Below are 22632 nucleotides of genomic sequence, written 5' to 3'. Positions count from 1 at the left end.
GGATTTCAGATAACTCTGAAGCTGATGCTCATCTTAATATCCAGAATACTTGTGGCTGCTGTTTCATTATCATTATCTCCATATACCTAAAGGGTGTTTTCTTGAGATCTTAGTTTTGTTTTGCTTGTTGAAATCTATTCCTTATGCCTAACTGAAGTGTATTGCAGGTAGGGTGCAAATTCAGATGACTTACTTTGATGGGTTTTGTGGGATTACTTGGTTATATTATTGTGGATCTCATGGGAAGCTTTAATTTTTGTCACAGAAACTATAGCATGTCTAAAATATGGAGTTCTGAGACATATGAAATGCAGTCATATTTTCCTCACAAATGCTGAATTACAAAATAAGTCAGTAACTCTGAATTTTGTAGAATATTTGAAGTTACTCTAGTCACATCTTACATCCTTACCATGAATTTGGATATATCTACAAAACATTCACACACCTAAGACTCAGGGAACATTGTGGAAGAGGGGTCAGAAAATGTTTCCTGTGAGATTGTGTCTTCTCATAACCTCAAAAACTACACATAAAATGTCACTCACATGACTGCCCTAACATGCACTGAATAAGGACAACAGCAATAGCCATGCCAGTGTAGAAGGGGAAAGCCATGAGTCATCTGTCTCAAAGAACTACAGACAACTAAGGAATGCTGATAGTGGGAGCAATAGTCTTCTTCAGTCTCCAGGGACATGCACACCAATGGTTGCCCAATGCCAGATTGTCAGCCCTGAAAATATACATACACATAACATTATACAGACTGAGTAGGCTATATTTAGGCTATATATTTCTGCGATGGCAATGAATGAAAAAAGAGGTCAGGAATTTAAGGAGAGCAAGTCGAAGTATGTGGAAGGGTTGAAGGAGAACAGGGAAAGGAGAAATGACATAATTGTAATATAATCTCAAAAATAAAAGAGAAAATAACTTATAAATAAAAAATATTACTCAAAACATACTCTAGATGCATTGTATATATAGTCTCATTACTCTTATTAAATCATTTAAGATTTATCTATAATAAATATATGTAAATACATATTTATTATATATGTTATACATGATATATACACATATATTTATATGTACAACTATAAGAGTTATTATATATCTATTTTCTGCAACATTTGCGGTGATATACATCACTATATGAATTACCTTTCTATTGCTGTGTAAGTAGTATTACAGTTACATGGGTGTAAAGTTCAACTGGATATTCTCTCCAGAGTCCCTTGAGGTAGAAAGCAAGGTGTTTGCTGGACAAGTGCTTATCTGTAGATGCTGGAAGCAATCCCTTACCCAGCTCATTACAGTTTGTTGGCAGAATTCAGTCCATACATGTTAGGGGTGGGATTGATATTTCCCTCACTTGCAATCAACAAAAGCTGCTACCAAGCTTGAAGATTTGGTATTGTATTTAATGACACTTCACCATCTCAAGTCATCAATATTATATATTGTACATAATTTTATGTCTAATTTTTCTAAAAATTTCTGTCTCTCTGGCTTCCCTCCTTTCACACTAACTAGAAAACATCTTTCCTTCCTTCCTTCCTTCCTTCCTTCCTTCCTTCCTTCCTTCCTTCCTTCCTTCCTTGCTTGCTTGCTTCATGTTCTCCATGGCTAATTTAATTATGTTGCTACTCAGCAATATCTCCAGGAAACTGTTTAGTATGACATGGCATAGTCATATGACCCACCATGTACTCGCATGTCCACTTTTGGTCCTTCTCCCATTTTCTGAGGGAAGCATAAATCTGTGAAGCACAAGAAATTGGCAGAGTTAATGGCAGCAAGCCTTCAGCAGGCTGAACTCCAGGGCTTTGTCCTTACAGAGCATTCTCCGCAGGACTTGATTTTTATTGATAGGCCTTATGGAAAGCAGCCACATCATTGTACAGCTAGTCTGTGCGGGACCTGAATACTGCTGTAAAAAGTACCACCTCTGAGGGCTCCAGTGCAAGCTTCACACTGCCTCACACCATAAAACAGCAGGTCCAGATGGTCAAACATCACATAAATGATGCTTCGTTATGCTCTACATATTTTTTGATTTGTTTGTTAGCTTGTGTTTGTTAGCTTAATTTGCCCTCTTTTATCACTTGCCTTGATGCTGCCTTCTACCCACTGTCTGGTGAACACACTGAAGAAATTTGAATAACCAGTGTCAAGTTCAAATACCCATGGAAAGTACAGTTTTTCCACTTCCTTGCATTTTTCTCAGTTAATTGAGTTGAATGGCTGTAAGTCTCATAATAAGGAACTAAGGGAACTGCAAAAGATGCAAAATCAATTGAGACAAAGGCAATCAGGCATAGTGGCTTTGACTGTAATTCCAGGACTTGGATGTCTGAGGCAGGAGGATTGCCATGAGTTTAAGCTTCCTGATGCATTATAGGGCAGCCTGGTTACAGAACAAGACTCTCTCTCTCTCTCTCTCTCTCTCTCTCTCTCTCTCTCTCTCTCTCTCTCTCTCTCTCCCTCACCCTCTCCTCCCTCTCTCTCTCACACACACACAAAAGTTTAAAGAAAAATAAAGAAAAAATAGAATAGGAAAATCATATCCATGATAATAAAATATACACAGATAATTAACCAGCAATCACAAAAATTCACATGAACAAAAATGACCTAGTGCTACCATGAGAGGAGAAACTGATACAAGGATTGTTCCATTGACCTTAAACACAGTAAACATGGCATGCATTCCCTGGGAAGTAGGATATAACACTTTTGATATAACCATTGCTCTTTTTTTGACAGCTTGTCTCCATGCTGAAAAAACTGAAAATTACCATTTCTCTTGGCATTCCCCAGCACAGAGCTAAACTCACAGTCAACTCACAGACTATAAATTCCTCCAGTGCATTTTGAATAGTGTGGATTATGGGTTAAATGACTTAAACCTTGCTAAGCCTTTAGGGAGAAGTCATTGGACATATCTGGGCCACAGTGTTCACACTTACAATTCCAAAATTACTATAAATGATACAAATATAATTTATGATGTATTGAGCCAATATCCCAGTTGTTGGAAGCAATCTGGGATTATCTAATGAGAAATATTTTCCTCGACTTTGTAAAGATAGGAAAATCCCAGGTGTGTTTACTAGTGTCCATGTTCAAGCAAAGCCTAGTGGAGGTTGTGTGGGATTTGCTGTGGGAATCCAGGGCTGGTTTCTTTCTTTTGAAGGCGTTTCTTGAAAGAACCTTGTATTCTCACGTGGCTCTTTATTCTTTGGGGCTGAAAATATATTTCTCTTGAATGCTATTTTTCTTTTAACTCTATACTTGATTGCATTTTAAATGAGACATAGATATTACTGCTGCCTATGATAGATTACTAAAATACTAAATGAATGGCAAACATAACGCTGCAGAATACAATTAGTGTGGACACACATTGTCTTCTAAAGAGTTGGGTTTGCCTTTTTCTCTGTAATATATTATGAGAAACATTGATGCTGTCATTTTGATGGGTTCTGCCTGAAATGGATGGCTCAGTTTTGACAAGTCAAAGCCTTCACATGACATTTTAAAGTGTTAAAGGAAATTAAATGAACAGTAAAATTATAAATGGGACTTAAGCTATAACTTCTCCCCTGAAAGGGAGGATATTATAGATAACATGCACATAGGGAAAGATTTTTCCTGGTAATAAAATTAGGACAAAAACAACCAACACAGAATGAATCTATTTGCATTGCCATTTGGCATAAAAAGAGCAAGAGACGCCTTCACCATGCAAGTACCTATACGGCTATATATTTGTAATGCTGCCATAGAGCAAGAGAAGCAGCTGTTTATCTGTTTTCATTTCGTTTTGTTTTCCATTGCCATTGCCATTCTGTCAGCACATGGCTTCATAAAGCTGTAGGCTTCTGTTGGGGAGACTACGGAGGCCATGTGCTTTGGAAACTAGTGTGCTGATTGTATAGCTTGATAGTGTGTTTTTTTATTGTAGCTGGAGGGAGAATTATGACTATGTGTGTGAGAGACAGGGAGGAATATGCCACCAACATTGTGTCCAGGAGCAAGCTCTTCTCAGTCTATGTGCTTCCTTCTATGGGGTAGATGTTATGTCACTGTTTTCATTTCTTTTGTTCAAATATCTGAGACTTGTCAGATGGTGGCTTCTGTCAGACATTGATGGAAAGCATTGTTGTAAAGCTGCTTCCTGGAGAGGGTTTGATGTCTCGGCTATAAAGTAAACTTCCATAAAATTTGATCGGAAGCTGTCTTTATGTGTTGTCATCCTGTTTGCTATTAACAGTGCAGCACCAAGTGTTAGTTTTACTCTGGGGTTTGTCTGTCTTGGGTGTTTGGACATAACCTTCATCTCAGTGGTGACTTGTCTACTTCAGAAGAGCTTTCCCACCAGTGTCCTGTAGGGAAGTGCTACACAGTCTGCCCAACTCACCTCCCTATGCATGGAAGCCCAGCATTTGGGGTATCTTTCTTTTTCTTTTAATTAGAAAGAAAATTATTCTACATGTCAATCCCAGGTCCCCCTCCCTCCCCTCCTCCCTGCCCCCCCCCCAACTAACACCCTACCTATCCCATACCTTTTCTGCTCCCAAGGGAAGATGAGCCCTTCCATAGGGGTCTACAAAATCTGTCTTATTCTTTGGGATAGGGCCTAGGCCAACCCCCTTGTGTCTAGGCTCAGGGAGTATCCCTCCATGTGGGATATTGTCCATTCCTATGCTAGGGATAAGTACTGATCCACTACAAGAGGTCCCATAGATTTCCAAGGTGTCCTCACTGACACCCACATTCAGAGGGTCTGGATCAGTCCCATGCTGGTTTCCCAGGTATCAGTCTGGGACCAGGAGCTCCCTCTTTTTCAGGTCAGCTGTTTCTGTGGGTTTCACCAGCCTGGTGTGGATCCCTTTGCTCATCAGTTCTCCTTCTCTGCAACTAGATTCTAGTTCAGTTCAAGGTTTAGCTGTGGGTGTCCTCCTTCTCTGCAACTGGATTCTAGTTCAGTTCAAAGTTTAGCTGTGGGTGTCTTCCACCAACTGTTGGATGAAGGCTATACAATGCCATATGAATTAGTCATCAATCTCATTATCAGGAGAGGGCATTTAAGGTAGCCTCGCTTAGACTGTTAGTTGGTGTCATCTTTGTAGCTTTCCAGACATTTCCCAAGTGCCTGATTTATCTTTAAACCTATAATGTCTCCCTCTATTATATTATCTCTTAACTTGCTCTCTTTTGTTCTTCCCTCAACTCAATCTCCCTGCCCCATCATGTCTTCCTCACCCCTTCTCTTCTCCCCTTCTCCTAGTTCCCTTTCACCTCCCCCCCCACCCTGTGCTCCCAATTTGCTCAGGAGATCTTGTCCCTTTCTGCTTCTCCAGGGGACCATGTATGTCTCTCTTAGGGTTTTCCTTGTTTACTAGCTTCTCTGGCAGTGTGGATTGTAGGCTGGTTTGAAACAATGAGAGCCAAATATCATTTAACAGTTCCCCCTTTCGTACCCCAGACATAGCTGCTGAGACATACATCAAACGATACAGTACTCAATATCTATGGAACAGCTCAGAGGTTGTTTCACTGAAGCAAATATACTTTCATTTCAGTTCTGCCTTGTTACAAATTTTTGTTTCAACCCTTTCTTTCTCTTAAAGAAATACATTACCTTTCCTTTCACTATGTGGGTCCAGAGGATTAAACTCGGGTCCTCAGACTTGGCTGTAAATGCCCTTACCCACTGATTCATCTCACAGGTCCTCCCTTAACATCTTATGGTCATGGCTTTGTGCTCTTATGTGCTGACATTTGTGATATATGATGGAGCTGGTTCACACCCAATGTGTCCCTTAGTTCTGTGACATAGTAGTTCTGTTCTGTCTTAATTGAATGATGTATAAATGACTATATCCCATTATAACATGATGTCCTTCTTACCTCCTCCCTCTTTTCTGTCCTCCCTTCCTTCTCTCTTTCCTTTCTCCCTTCCATCAAACACTCTTGGATGTTGCTTTGAATTATTCTGTGAGATGAGTCATGAAAACTCTATTCATTTCAGTTTTTCTCAGTAGTTGGCATGTGTGATTAACATCCACAGAAAGGAGCAGAAATTATTTAAATAGCACCAAAAGTCTTAGTAATCTTTCATTTGGTCTAGAAGAAGATTTCTTGGCTTCTTAGTAATGGTTACTAATTCTGGGATGTGACATGATGACCAAAGGCAACTTGGAAAGGTAAAAGTTTATTTGGCTCACATATCCACATAACCACAGTCCATTGAGGAAAGTCAATGAGAAGCTCAAAAGCAGGCCGGAAGCTGGAGGAAGCAAGAGCTGATTCAGGGATAGCATTCCCTGCCCCCGCAATGGACTGGGTCCTTTCCCATCAATCACTAATTAAGAAAATGCCCTAAAGGTTTGCCTACCTCCCAATTTATGGAGGCATTTTCTCAGTTGAGCTTCCTTCCTCTCTGATTATTCTAGCTTGCATCAAGTTGATATAAAACTAAGCAGGACACTTAGTGTTCAAAAGGAAACTGAACAACAAAGGCATCTCGTTACATTTTTGCTTAAAATAAATAAAAGAGTAATTAGTGATCCCAACTAGCTGTTTATTTGTGATTTGTGAGCAGTAACTGAGGCCAAAATGCTATCTGTGATCAGGAAATAAATTTTCTTTTCTTCTCATGCTTGATAAAGATTTCATTCTCGCTTAGTCCTGAGTGGCTGTCTGAGGCAACCAGATTCTTAGCACAGCTCCCACTGCTTTATAAGTGATGTGTCCTCTGTTGCTACTGGGATCTGAGAAAATCCTTCTCCCCAAGAGAAGCACTTGACTGGTTTCCTAAGTGCCAGGGGACTCTTTTTCAGCGAGAAGTGTACAATATTTCTGTGGGTGCCCCAGCCAAGTCATTTGTTGTCTTGCCTAGGAGCCTGTTCCTGCAGGGGGCTTTCTCCATAGGCTGTGTAGACAATGATCCATTTTGTGGATGCTGAGGCCAAGTGCCATTGCTTTCTGCTGGTTGTCTGCTGTCCACAGACAATTTAGTATACAAATTTGTTGAATGAATATCAGCTGAGATAAGAGTTTTGTAGATAATTTTTCTAATTCTAAATAGTGAACATTGGAACAACTGAACTGCTCATCTGTGTAGAAGAGATTAGTAATGTGGGACTTCTCTCCTGTGTGTGCTTTCCCCCCTTCAAAACTATCTTGCTGAACTGATTTTTTCTGAACATTTGTTTAGATACCAACAACAGTAAGCTTAACTATTACCATCACGCACAAGTTACTAATAAACCAACATTCACATTTGCTGCCTCCTTATGTGCTTCTGAAGTTATGATACATTTTTTTATGGTGGAGAGGGGAAGAGAGATGGTTTAGCAGCCAAGAGTGCTTGCTACTCTTGGAGAACATCCAAGTTTGGTTCCCAACACCCAGGTCAGGTGCCTTGCAACAGCCTGTGACTTAAATTTTAGGGGATCTGATGCCATCTTCTGGTGTCTCCACCTACATTGCTCATGTACAGATGTGCATAGTTAACACTAAAGTAAAAAATTTAAATTATAATATGACTTTTAAGAGAAAATTTAAAATCTCAGAAATATTTAATATTGACAGTTTTTTCTAGTTTTATTAGGCAGTACAACTGTGAGAAATATTGTTAATTGCATTCTCCATATAAAATTCTTGATAAAATTACACATTTTCTCCATCAAACATTTGATCAAAATATTTTATCATAAAGTTCTGACTAGATATATTTTTCAGAAGTACTTTGTTCGAATCAGTGGGTCAGTGATGCAAGATGTGTAGTTTCTTATATAGGCTCTGAAAGCTAAGTAGTGTGGTTCCTTTCTTCTGCACAGTAGCCCATATGGAGCAGACAGCCAGTCTCTGAAAGTTCTAAGACATTAGGGGGTGGTAGACAATGTGCTGTGATAAATTGTTGTTAGAGTGAAATGCAGATGGCCTTTCCTCTTGGTTGTTCGTCACGGTAGGAAGCTGGAACAAGTTATTCAATTAGCGTGAATACTTTAACAACTCCTGGCTCACTTCTCTCTTGCCATGGAAAGCTGACCCTTTCCTAGGCTCAAAACCAGAATCCAATAACCACAGATCGAATAGGTTTGGGGAAAACATCTGACCCTGTGCAGATTTTTCTCCTTGCCAGTATTCTTGAGCACTTTAGGATATTCATGTGCATAGCACCAACTCTGCATTCAGTATTAGTGTAGAGATGCTTTAAAACATGAGCAAGTGCTCTACCATCTTACACAAGAAACTTGAATATCAGTAGAGTTTGGCATCAAGAGTGAGGGGTCTTGAAATCAGTCTTGAGAAAAGGAAAGTAGAGGATCCCATTTCAGGTTTTTCTTGTTTGGTTCTTAGAATAACACTTGTATAAACATGAGAAGGTAAATGTAGATCGAAGAAATGGTTTAAAGGACATTTCAGACAAATCTTTTCTGCTTTTATCTCTACTGAGATTTCTAAAGGTGATATGAGCCAGAAATTCTGAGGATGGATTTGTGGAGAGATGAAAAACATGATGCGGCAGATATTTGAAATTCTGATATGGGGCAACAACCCCAAGCCATCCTGCTAGGAGCTTCTATTGAGCTTATGTGTCGGAAAATCGGAGAGAGTTCATGTGATGGTCTTAATTGGTAGTAACCAACCCTGTACTTACAGAGTTAGCTGTTAACATGTACCCTCCACATGCAGTCAGCTCAGTTCTCATATTTTCAGCACTGAGAACGTGTCCTTCCCTGTAAAGAGTGAGCACAGATCACCAGGAGTTGAGAGACAACTCATTCAAGCAGAAGGACTGTTTATTATGTTAGAGCCACAGTTTATCTGAGAAGTAAATGCCTAGGCTGAGTTATTATTGTAGCTGAATTTTCAAAATACCACATTGAATTCCTATCAAATGAAACTCTTGCTCAACATCACTGTCTAAGGAACCAGAGTGGTTCCCATTGTCTAGAATATGCAATAAGTTTCTTCAGTTTAGTGGTTCCCATCATCTAGAATATCCATCCGGATTCCTCAATTTAGTGCTTCCCATAATCTTGACTGTTCAGTCTGACTCTTCTGTTTAGTGTTCCCATCATCAAGAATATTCAGATTCTTCAGTTTAGTGCTTGCCATCATCTACAGTATTCAGTCTGACTCTTCAGTTTGATTGTGCAGGTCACAGGCAGCCTGTCAACGTGTTCCCTGTCCACATATATATCCCTCAATTTCTCTCACTGCCTCTTCAGATAGTGCAGGAGTCTGCTGATACAGTGGTTTCATATACTAACCTTCCTGTTCAAAGTCTATCCACTTTTGACGTCTACCTCCTCTGCCACTTGATTCCAAAGCCTATTTCTATTTGGGGAAACATGTATTTGATATTACTTATTACTTATGTGCCCATAATACATATGTTTCTCCTTTCCATCATGAAATTTTATTGCATGTGCATTCATAGTTAATTTATACACATAGTGCATTTTATTATTATCTTCACAATAAATTGAACCCACCGTGGTAATGATTATATCATCTCCTTTCCCCTGAAAAGAAACTGGAAACAGTGTAAGTCTAAATCAGTTGGCGAGTTGGGAGACAGCTCATTGCCTGAGCTGCTTGAAAGCACATCTAGGTATTAGTCCAGGGGATTTGATTCACAGATCTAAACTTCTGCAGTGTTTGGGCTCTGTATTCATCTGTTTTCTCTACAGAACATAACTGATAGATTGACTCACTATTATGGGGTGTAGTTATCAGCTTGGCTTATGCAAGTAGGGCTAGGGAGCTTAATGGACTGCACATTGGAGAGATGACTGCTCAGTCTACATTCATTAGAAGTGCCAATCTGAGGATGAAAACATGAAAGGTCCTTTTAAGTTCCTGTCTGAAAACCAAAGATGCTGGGTCCAATGTCACTGAAGGATGACATCTGATGGCAGCATCAGATGATGTATTAACCAGCAAAGAGAGAAGGCAAACAGCCAAAAAGAAACTTTACCTCAGACCACCATGGGGAGGGTCTATCCTCCCCACCATGCCTTAAAGGATTCTAGACTCTTCCACAGACATTTCTCTTAACCAACTGTAGGCTCAGCAAGTTGACAACCAAGATTAAACTGTACAGATGATATAAGAAAGTGAATCCCAAGTTACGAGTGAAATTAGAACACTTTAATACACTTCTTTAGAAATGGAAAAATAATCACAAATGCCAAATAGTAAAAATCTGAAAAATACCAATTAACACAGAACTATATTACACCCAACATCCTAATTGGTCTTTATAATACATCCTTTCCTTTAAATACTTACTATTGTTTTCTGAGTTAATATGTAATATATGTCTGCTTGGGTTATGTGGACAGAAGAGGCCATCAGGTCCTTTGGAGCTGGCGGCATAAATGGCTGTCAGCCTAGGTGCCAGCAAGCAAACTTGGATCCTTTACAAAAGCAGAAAATACTTTCAATTGCTGAGCCATCTCTCTAGCCCTCTGTATCAATTTAAATACACTCAGTTTTCATAATTCGTATGTTAATGATTTTTCTCCTTTTTACTGTGTGAAAAAGTTATATTTTTCAGAAAAGTTCATTGGTATTTTTCTTCTAATAGCTGATGGTTTTAGTAAGTAGCTGTTATTACAAATGCCACGTTTCTCTTCCAGCCCAGGCATTCTGGTGGAGGTAGGGCTTAAGGAAGCCATAGCAGCCTGCTCTCATATACTCCTCTGTCTCTCCTGTTCAACAGTCTTACTTCGAGACACGGTGAGAGGGTGTGAAATAAAAAGGGCCCGGAAGTCAGGTCCTGGAATCCCCGTGTTTACATCCTTAGTGTTATTAGCCAGTCTGCATCGTCCCTGAGATGATAGTAGGGTCAGGCTGTCACTGGGAAGTGGACAGATAAAAGGAAATGTTGGTTATTTGCTTTTTAGGCAAAATAAGAGCACCACTCTGGGCAACCTGCACACCTCCGCAGCAGGTCTGCATGGGGCTTTCTCAGGAAAAGAGGGGCAGCTACACTCCGGGATGCTGTGCCAAATCTGCCTCTGTCTGAAGTGCACTGTGCACTCCGGGATGCTGTGGCGAATCTGCCTCTGTCTGAAGTGCACTGTGCACTCCGGGATGCTGTGGCGAATCTGCCTCTGTCTGAAGTGCATAGCACACTCAAGGATGCTGTGGTGAATCTGCCTCTGTCTGAAGCATACTTTTCCCTTTACTCTTTCATTGACAGACTATAAATGTCTTCTTTTAGCACATGGACTTTGACCCAGGAGTAATTCTGTGTCTACTTTACTTCAATCCTCTTCCCTAACTTTTGCAAAAGGGGAGTTTTAAAATGTCTTACCCAAGAAAGTTCATATTGAATGCTTCATAACTACACTAGGCTCAGATTGTATTGAGGTAAGAATGCCCATTTTCCCCATTCATGAATGTAGCTGTGTGACTGCTTTTCCCCAGGAATAAAGAACATTTTATTCCAATTGTTAGACCTAAGACTTGGTAATCCCTAAGAAGATACACATTTCCCAGGGCTCACTTTCTTCCAGTGCACCTTGAGGGGTAGTGAGGGACACTTGCAGAATTTTTGTTCCCTGTCTTGTCTCCTAAAGTGGAAGAACCAAGAGTGTCTCAGCTTCAGAGCGCCACAAAGGTCCTGCAGTTATAGGTCCTGTATTCCCTGAGGCACCTCCCCCCTCCCCCCTCCCGTTTACCTTGAAGGCAAGCCCCATTGTACTGCATGTGCAAAAATATGCTCTGGAGACCTGAAATGCAATCCATTTTTGTAAAAAGAACAAACAAGGCTTTTTAATAATAGCTTTCCTAGGAATGAAGATGTAGGTCATTTAGAATATGTGACCCTGTTTCAGAAATATACAAACCAAACTACAAAATGCTGTTTGCATTCAGGAGAGCAGGTTTTCAGCATGCACAGGAAATGTAATTGTCTACTGTATGGTCGAAGTCAGCTGTGACCAGCAAGCCAAATCAGTCAGAACCCCTTCATGGAAGCCCACATGTAAGAAGGGGCAGGTGTTGTTCTTTCCCATGCTCTCTGTCATTTCCCCTCTCCATGTCTCCTGGCTTCGTCTTTTTTGAACTCATGGTTTTAGGACATCCCTTAAGCTTCCGATAAATATTCATGTCTGCCAGAAGCTTTCTTTTGTATCCTAGTGGCCTTCTTCAAGAGCGTATTTTGACTGTTGTTTTTAGGAATTTATGCTAACTTATTAAGTATTTTCTTTACCTACAAAACCAAATAAATGGCTTTTCTCCTTTAGTCTGTGAAATAATGCCGATGGCATGAGATGTTCTCAGGTACCGGTCATCTTTACCTCAAGGATAAAATCCTATTTACATTATTCTCTTGACATATTCCTGGATGAAATTTATTATACTTTATTTTGGGGATTCAGATCTATTTCCATATAATACATAATAATTTGGGGGGGAGATAAATCATAATTTTGATATCAGATTTTAATGCCCCAAATTAGGGTAATCTTATATTACAACAATACATGGATTACTTGACTTTTTGGAAAAAGTTGTGTCAAGGATTCAGAGATTTCCTATTTCATGAATTTTATCTAGATTTTAGTGTATTTTGACGATGTTAATCTAATTTGATTTACTTCACTCTCTAGGGATGCTGCTTTGTATTTTCTTAGAATATCAGTGTTCAGATTGATTTTCAGAATGTATAATTTATTCAAGCCATATTCATATTGGCCATTTTATTCTAATGCATATTCTAAATATGCATATACTTGAGTTTTCATTTTAGCTTTCAACAATCTTGCTTTCAAAGAATCATTTGTCTTATTAATCACCTTTTCCTATGTCAGTGACTTGCTGGTGTCTTATAAATACTTTATCATATTTTTCATGTGTTCCTTGGATTTTAACTCCTTGTAATTAATATATAATAAAATAAATATATTTACTGTATATCCTATGAAAGTATGTAATAATTTTCATAATTATGCTTTCACCATATTTTACAGGTATTTCCATTAAATAAAATGTCTATAATAACTTATTTTCACACCAAGATAATTAAATGATCACTTGGTAATTATAACAGTATTTATGTCTTTTTTATTTGCTATTGATATAGTATTGCTTTGTAATCTGATATTGCTGAAAACAGTGTAATTAATACTATTCAAATTCACTCAATTGTATTGACTTACAATCATAGCTTCTCAGATTCAATTTGAAGTTTTTCTAATTGAGACTGTAGTTTGTGCCTAAAATAAAGAATAAAGACTTCTAGGTCTGAGCCGTATACCAGCTTTATGAATGTTATTTATGTTTACTATGCTTTGAAATTTGTTATCTCTGTAAAACAGAAGTCACCATCTCCCTATCTCTCCTGTCTCTCTGTGTCTCTGTCTCTGTCTGTTTCTCTCTCTCCCACATACACACACACACACACACACACACACACACACACACACACACACACACAAACAGAACAAAGAAGTTGTATTTGAAACTTTACCCTAGGCGCTGAAATGAGGGAGCCAATGGCCACTCAGTCAGAAAGCATATAATCTAGTTGTTAAACCATTAGTAACTTGAAATCAGTAGGATGAAGTGGTGGTAGAATGGAAATTGCCAAATTTTACTGACATGACAGCACTTGTTCTACTGGCCTTTATATTTAAATTTTTGGAGGACATGACCACTTTCCTAATGTATTTTTCCCCTATTTTTTTTCAGTATATAATTGGGGCTATTCTGTTACCTGTGTACACATCATACTTGCTCTGTCTTCTCATGGGTTTTATTTTCTACTCTGCCACCTGAATTCTGATTTCTGTGATAGAACCACTATACCAGTTATATATGTTTAGAATACGTCCTTTCTTTTCTTTTTTTGGTTACCTAATCTTTTCCATTCTTTTTTGTTTCCTTCTAGAACTCCTTTTAGGTGGTACATTGTAATTTTTAGCTCTCTGCCATAATTTCCAGCTTTCATCCCATGCAGAATGCCTTGGCAGAATTTCTTCTCCCTTCATTAGTGTTTGAACAAAGTGTTTTTAAGATATCTCTGGAATGAGATGTCCTAATGACTGAACAGTGGGCTAAGTTTTGTTGTTGTTTTTCCAAAGAAGCCATGCAGGATGTCTGCCCCACAGAGTTGGTTAGGTGGAATTTTTCAAGAACACTTATGAAAACAGTTTTTGAAAACATTTTTACTACATATAAAAAAAACCTAGAAAAGTCCACCTAGCATATAATGACAAATGTTTTGTATTTATTTTATATCAATTTTAAGTTAATTTTGTCTAATGTTTCTTGGATAGGGCTTATAACTTAGTTAGCCTGGACCTTATGCTTGCTAACCAGCCATTCAGTCATAATTAGACAGGTAATGTTTATTCTAGGAACAATTTCATTTACCGAGCAACTGATCTCATTTTCATCATTCCCAAGAACTTTAAGTTATTTCATTAATACAAATGTATATGCCTATATATCTTTACGTGAGGTGATATTTTAAAAGCAAGAAATATCTTAACTGGTCATTTATTTATTTATTTATTTATTTATTTTGTTTTATGGTAGACTGTAAGGTTTAGAAACATGTGCCATTCTATTTCCTGTTGCTTTTACAACATCCCTGAGGCTGGCCACCTCTAAAGAAAGGAGGTGTATTTAACTCACTGTCTGGTGCTGAAAGTATAAAACCAAGTGGCCTCATCAGTTTGGCCTTGGTGACAGCGTCCCTTGGGTTGTATGTGGCTTCACCATGGTGAAAGTATACACAAGAAGGATAAAGCACATGGTGAAATGATAAGGCAGGCTGGCTTTTTCGTAACAACTTAATCTAATGGAAACTAGGTGGGATTCCTAAAGAATCTCACTAACCCCTTGCAAAGGCAACTTGACAGCAATTACTGAAAAACTGCCAGTAAAAGGTATAAGACATCAAAAGCTATGGCTTTCTAAGCTGTGTTTAAATGAGGCTGGAGTAAGGGATCCACAGGGGCCAGGCATTGTCAGCAAAACAAATTATTTGTTTATCAAGAGATGGTTGGGGAGTCAGAGGCACCAGACACCTATTTTGTTAATGAAGCTGAGTTGGGTTGCAGCCAATCCCCATTAATTATCTGGAACTACTTTCAAGCTGCAGTGGATATCAATGTAATTATGACCAATACTACAAGACTTTGAAAGTAGGAACTACTTGTTACATAGCCCTTAGTAGAAAATGACTCTGATTTGTATAGTAGTGGCAGCATGCCTACTGTGTCTCCCTCTTTCATGCTGTTAAGAACATGACTCACCACTCTGTAATCACACTGCTCGGTGCGCATGTCCTTGCTCAGATGTTTTCCATAATGTCACACTGTTTCAGGCCTCACTCATAGCTAACATCTGCCCATTTTTTAAGATATGATCAGAATAACACTTTGCTTTGAAGACTTGCAATAGAGAAAGAAAACACCCTATGCATATTATTCCACAGCCCTTACCACGTTCAAGTTCCCTCTCTGGTCCCTTCTTACAACACCCACTTACTTGTCATGCACAGTTTTAAATCCAGTTCTCTGCCTGTTGTGTGTTGTCTGTCACTTGCAGGTTACCATGCCTAGAGCATACACAGACATAACAAGCTCCTATTACTGGTGAACTGGAAAGTCATGCTCCTTGGAAAAAAGACTACAGTCAGAACACTGTCCCAGATAAAGAACAACAGGCGACCCAAGGAAAAGATAATCAAGTATTACTGAGGTGTAAGTCAGAAAATAAAGACTAATCACACAAAGGTCAATGGAGGCTGAATTGGAAGACCTAGCTGCCTCTAGAATCTTTGCTGCTTATGCTTTCCATTCATCGTGAGTTCAAGTGACTTAGGCTTTGGGGGCAAACATCAGCCATAGGCATAAACAAGGCTCAGCCTTTCTGGTCCTTGCACAAGTAAGCTTAATATATGAACTCCTGCTGGAAGGGGAAGTCTAATGCCAGAGCCACATGGAACAAAGGGTCAAGACTGTGCAGAAGCTCAGCATTGCCCACACAACTCGAGTATCTTGTTTTATACCCCCGATAAATGTTAGGTTATTTCCCTCTTTTAATTATACTTATACAAAATGACAAGATGACTCAGTAGGTGGTGGTACTTGCTGACAAGCCTGATGACTTAAAGTTTGATCCCAGAAATGCACGTGTTGGAAGGAGAAAGGGAACCCCCACAATTTTTCTCTGACTTCCACACATGCACAATGGCATGTGCATAGCACATACACGAACACTCACACAAACACGCGCACACGTGCACACACACACACATGCACACACACAGGCACACATACACACAGTCATATACATAGTCACACACACAGACACAATCACACATAGACACAAACACAGATGCACAGACACACACACAAGCACACACACCATAGAAATAAGGGTAATATTCTGCACATAATTTACAGCAAATATTTGCACATTAGGAAGCATTTTAAAAGTATAAAAATTAAGATAATTGTGATAAATTATATTAGTGAAGCAAAAGATAATTGATATTTTTGTTGGTAAGGGCAACTAATATGTATCATTTTTAAGTCTAGGAAGACTGCATATTTTTACATATTTTGAGTTTGAATATTTTAATGAAATGGAGTTGAATGGGAGTGTGTAACCATCACATGTTCCTCTACTTTGAGTTTGAAAAAATATAATTTTGCTATTTAGGGAATTGACAAATGGGGTTCACATGAATTATTTTGAAGAGCAGACCTAAGATGTCTATTTGAAGCCTGTAGATGTAACTCTCACTGTAAATTACATCATCAGTTTGTGGTTATTTGAGTCTATGTATTTGGATGCCTCTAACTCTAATTAATATGGTGCTGGACTCTGTTAGATCTAGGACATAGTGAGAAAGAAAGGCTCTGTTCTTTGCATTCAGCAAATATGGTCTCCAGTTGGCAGTCATGAGGCCAGATTGGTTTCCCAAATGCTCTCAGGAATGTTTGATGGGATGCATGTTTTAGGGAACACGTAGGGCACTCTTTGGGAAGAAGATGATCCATAAACACAGGTCCTTCTCTGTCTGCCCCTGACTTGCCCACTTGTGTTTTTGATTGTCATCCTTTACCCTGGTTATGTTCCAGGAGGTGTTCTGTATGGATAGCTGCTGGAAGCCCATCGCCATAGCCAGCTCTTCAACACTTAAGCATTTACCTGGGCATTAAGTAATGAAAATTTTGGTAAGGAAAAAGCAGATAAAAATAGCATATTGCTTTCTTATAAGGTCACCTTAATCTCAGCTATATTTTATAAGATGCATGATTATTCTCTAAATATCTCTGGCTGTGACCGACATCTGTTTTCCCAAGGTTTGTCTTTATTTTATAGATAAGTGATGTGGGTTTTTGTAAACAACACTAATAGTCTGCCCGTTCTATCTGTGCCATTGGTAATGCATTATTTACTTAGTTCAGTCTCCCTTGTTCGCTAAACGTCTATGTACCACAAAAATTATGCCTCTGAGGGCAAGGTCTGCTGTTATGCATCTTTTCTGCAGAGACAAAATAGAACACCGACTTCTAGTGGTTGAGGAATTGTCTGACATTGTTCTCTGTTATTACAAAAGTTTTTAAAAACACTAAAGAGTCAGGTTAAAGAATCAAATTTGGATCTGTCTCAGACAAATAAGGTTCTAAATAACCAGGAAAAGCTGTATGTCGTAGCTGATAAGAATGGGAAAGGATGCATCTCTTGAGACAGGGTCTTGTCACTACTTATTCCTGGGTAGCCTGGAATTCACCATATAGCAGGCTCAACCTCAGAGAATTTCACTTGCCTCTGCCTTTCTAGTGCCAGGATTGATGGCATGCACTATCTGGCACAAATACCTTTACTAGTTTCATTTTTATCCAGTTTTTATTCATGTGATAGTAATGTATTTTAATTTCCATATACTCACATGAAATTAACATACAATTGGTCTCTTGCTATTGTTTAACATTAATAATCTGTGCTGTATGTGATATGTGGTCTATTACAAAGGAGGGAGGGTGAAGGGAAGTCAATGGTGACAAAAAGAGCTGACTGGTCCAAAGGGTATGTGTGTCAATTGCTAAGAATGTCAGTGTATCATTGTCCTCCAAAATGTCTATTGGTGAGTTTTATTCATCGACACAGTTGGAGATCAGAATAAAACAAAACACAAGATTCACTGAAACTTCACTGTTTCTGATAAAGAATGTTGATTGTGAAATGACAGCTTTAAATTTTACACCTAAAATACAACAAAATGCACTCATACATGTTTTTAACTAGAGATATTTTACCATATTGTTTATGATTATGTTTTCCAGAAACCATATATGAGGAATAAATCCATCTCGTGCTACTTGTGTTTTCTTCTGAACAGTCATTTTTTAACTGAGGCTGGCATTCATGTCTTCATTTTGGGGTAATTTCATCTTTTATTTTAACTGTTATATGATAATGGCCATGATCATTTGTTCTTGAATTTCTTCCTGTTGAGACTGTACTATGTTCAATTTACTTGTGTGTATGACAAGCAGGAGACTGTGGAGATGCTCAGGGACTTGACAAACTGAAGATTTCTACACCTTGGCAGTATTCCATATGTGTATTCTGTCCCCCACAGCAACTGAGCTTCTTGCTAGAAGTATCCCGTTTACTGACACCATGAATGCACACTGTTCTCATTAGGCGGATTGCCATTGGCTGGCATGTTTTGCCCATGACCCTTCTGAGAATATCTGTTTTTCCTGAGGTTTTAAGAATCACTCCAGTGCCACTTGATCGATGTGTCTTTAATTCTAGATGCTACATTTCAGTTTTAAGCAAAGTGAATAAGTTTCTGACCATCCATCTTGTATTTAGCTAAATCTTCCATGACTATGTGAGGATCATGGAAGAGGCATTTGACATACTGAAAGGGATATTTACTCTCACAGTTGTCACCTGATAAAGACTAGCCCTAAAAGTCTCATGGAAACTGTACTTCAAGGAAACAAATATTTCAGGAACATGTATTGAGCATGCCACACATCAGATGCTATTCCAGTTTCATTGTGATAAACTACATGTGATTACCTACAAATTATCTAGTCAGCTTTTCTCTAATCCTCAAGAGTGGACTGCCATCCTCGAATTAGCTCAGAGTATCAAAGTTGTACCATATATTTGATGGTTCTATTCACCCACTGGGCTGTTGGTTGCACAGAGACAGAAAAGGCCTGGGCTTTTCCCTTATTGAGAATATAATGAACTTGGCTGTTTTTCTGTTTATGTACTCAGCCAGACAAGGCACCCTCTTTCAAAGTGCTTGTCTTTGTGTTTTCTTTCAGCTGTGTCAGTGTGGGTCTCCCTAAAACAGAAGCCAACTGGAAAGATGTGATAAGTGATCTAAAATACATTGAGTCTCTTATCCAAGTGAGTACTCGGCTTCCATTTCTCTTTTCTTTTTGGTTAAATTTTATATATATATATATTTCAATTTCATACATGAATATAATGAACATATGATCATATATACTTCCCTTTTCACTCCTAAGTCCCCCCTTCTATCTCCTCATTGTGTCCACACCCAAATTTGTATCTTTTTTCTTGCTTTTTTGAAGCCCACCAAGTCCAATTAGTGTTGCCAGTATGTACATGGATGTGTAGCCCTCCAACAGGAACACGGGAAAGTAAGAATGGGGACACCATCAAAAAAGAATAATTTTCCCTGCCCCAGGACTCCAGCCTTATGGGGACAGAGCCAGGAGAGTACATCTCTGCTCTACTGCCATTTTGGTAGACTCAATCCTGTTCAGGTAACAAAATACTGTGCGTTCATGCACATGGTAGCCACATCACATCCAGAAGACAGCATTTCACTGCAGTCCTCCTCACCCTCTGGCTTTTAAATTTTTCTGCTTCCTTTTCATGGGCATTTCCTGAGCCTTGGTGGGATGAGGGTGGGTTGATATCTCATTTAGTACAGAGCAGCTGATGGATTCTTGGCAGCACTTTGACTAATTATGGGTCAACACTGATTGCTTCCCACTGACAAAAGAAGTTTCTGTGACTAAGGCTAATAGGATACCAGATCTGTGGACACAACAATAAATATGTAGAAAGTAATTTGACAGAACTGTCATTAAGAAAATAGTAGTAGCAGGTTCTACCCTAGGGTGTACGACCTCCCAGCCAGGGGCTTTTGATGAAGATTATAGTTCCAGGCATGAAGTTTCTTAAAATCAGTTATCCAAATCAGTCATGCCACTAGCCACATCTTGCATGGCTGGCTCGTTATTGTGCTGTGTAGGAGCCAGTGCTAGGTAAGATAATTGATGTCATTTTTTCCCAGAAGATCATATGATGACTATGAAGTATGCATCTTGTGTGTCTTTCTACAAGCTCTCATGAAATACCTTTTGAAATAATGATGTTTGTGAAGAAAGATATGAAGTTTGCAAAGCCTCATCAGGCATTGCTTTCAAGTTTTAATTATTGTTAAAACTTGCACCTTTATCAGAGTTACCTGTGGCTAGACAGGTCCTAGGCTCTAGTGGAGAACTTATTACTATTATTCTGCTAACTGTATAGCCTGAAATCAACTTCTAATGGCTTATCATTATACCCATATGTTAGTGCATCTCCCAGCCCTCGTCAGAGAAGCTTCTTTTTGCAGTAGATGGTGATAACACGGAGACTCACAACTGGTCAATGTGCAGAGAATGATAGACTGTACAATGCTCAGTCTTAAATGGGATCAGCCCTAAATGGGAAATCCATATCACAACCCTCTTCCAAAGATGTGGTGATCTTTGTAGAAGAGGTATTGGAAAAACTGTAAGATCCTGAGTCAGTAGATGACTACAAGGAAACAGTGTTTTGTTTTGTTTTTTTTTTTTTTCAACACAACAGGCCAGTTGTACATATGAACTGATAGCAGTTATGACAGCATACTCAAGATGCGCACAAGCTCGGGCCAAATAAAATGCCATTATGAACTGCAGAAGTTGACATGAAGTTCACTCCTATCTGAGGACATATTAGCAGTTAATCATTGCTGAGACAGGGAGAACAAGTTTTCTTTAGGGGTGTTGCCCCTGTGAGATCATCTAGCTCAGGTGGAGGCCATACATCTAGGAAGGGTACATGGGCCGCACTTTATGACTTAAAATGAAAAGAAGATGACACAAAGATGGATGGGAAGGGAAGGTGTGTGGACATGGTGAGTTATAAGAAGAATAAATATCAAAAAAAGTCTACAAAATTTTCAAGTAACTACTGAAGAATTAAAAAAATAAATGCAGTATCCAAGTAATGTAGCCTAAGGAACTCCATTCCTCACAAATCAGAAACTCATTTTCCTTAGCTGGAAACAGATTCCATGAAGGGGACCCAATGTGACATTAGCACTAGAATGAAATATCTTTTCTGGGCATCGTAGATCATCATCTTGCCTAGAGGTACCAGATGTCCTAGGAGCAGGTTCTATTGAAGATAGTCAAGAAAGCCCAGGAATGCATTCCAAATGACAGTTCTAGAAGTATGTTTTGTCCCTATGGGCCAGTGTCTTCCATCATCTACCAAAGAGGACAGAGAACCTGGTCTAAATAGGTGACTGTTAACAAAGTGAGTGAGGATTACAATGGAAGGCCCACAGAGGTCCTTGAAATGAGATGCTATTAGAATCACAACACAAAATACAAGTCAGACTGTAGGCAAAACATCTCAACAGGTGATTTACTGCATATTAAAACAGAATACTTAAGTAGGACTAGATTCTCCTAACATAATAGCTATCATACCCAGATACAAGGAAAAATCATGAATCATACCAAGAAAAGGGAAGTCACAATCAAGACCATTATTAGTCTTATATTAGTATCAGGTAAAGTCAATAGATAGGAAATATAGCTGCTAACTCCAAGAGCAACATTAATGAACAAAGAAAATTCCTGAAGAAAAAACATTGATTCTTAATATATGTGCACTAAGCAACAGAGTCTCAAAATTCATGATACACAAATTTAACAGTCCAAAGGAGAAACAGACCAAATTTATGATTACAGTTGTGGATTTTACTGTCTCCAGTCCAATAACTAAACTAAAATAAACTATTAAGTATAAATTCCAGAAAGATAGAAACCATGACAAAACCAACTAATGTGATTTACTTTATGCATGAAGTATTCTGCTCAACAACATCAGAACAAACTTTTAAAATTGTCATAGAATAGTTCCAAGACTAAATATATACCCTGAGACACAAAGTGAGGTTCATGAAACTAACGAAAATTTTGATTGTGCAGAAAGTATGTTTAGAACACAATAGAATCAAACTGGAGATGAAAAAAGAAAAAACCAGCAAAGTCCCCCAAATTTACAAGTTAAAAAATGTATTTCTAAATAATTCATGGGTTAAAGACTGATTCTCAAATATACAAAAAAACAACACATAGAACCAAATAAAATGAAATCTCATCCATTAAGATGTGAACTGTTAAGATGAGGAAATTTTAAAAAATCAAATAAATGTATTAGAAAAGAGGAAATGTGCTAAGACAAGCCAGCAAACTAAATTATGTCTCCCCAAATTAGAAGAATCACAAAATAAATTCAGCACAAGCAGAG

The 22632-nt window shown here is 38.6% G+C and overlaps 1 protein-coding gene across 14 annotated transcripts in view; it reads left to right on the top strand.

Moving 5' to 3' along the window:
• Il15 (interleukin 15) overlaps positions 1-22632 on the top strand; it is a 65530-nt gene that overhangs the window by 35048 nt on the left and 7850 nt on the right. For 6 of the 14 annotated variants that reach the window (XM_035442523.1, XM_027406145.2, XM_027406134.2 and 3 more), the window contains 2 exons: positions 18348-18445; positions 19353-19437. In XM_035442523.1, coding sequence (XP_035298414.1) covers positions 18348-18445; positions 19353-19437 — 183 coding nt within the window. Of the gene's footprint in view, positions 1-15597; positions 15753-17138; positions 17235-18347; positions 18446-19352; positions 19438-19625; positions 19821-22632 lie in introns of those variants that run through there. The other 8 variants (XM_035442524.1, XM_027406140.2, XM_027406138.2 and 5 more) reach the window with 3 other exon arrangements.

Source organism: Cricetulus griseus, chromosome 3 (genome assembly GCF_003668045.3).
Source record: "Cricetulus griseus strain 17A/GY chromosome 3, alternate assembly CriGri-PICRH-1.0, whole genome shotgun sequence".
Taxonomy (NCBI): domain Eukaryota; kingdom Metazoa; phylum Chordata; class Mammalia; order Rodentia; family Cricetidae; genus Cricetulus; species Cricetulus griseus.
Note: the sequence above shows the minus strand (reverse complement) of the source record. Positions and strands in the feature narration are given on the sequence as shown.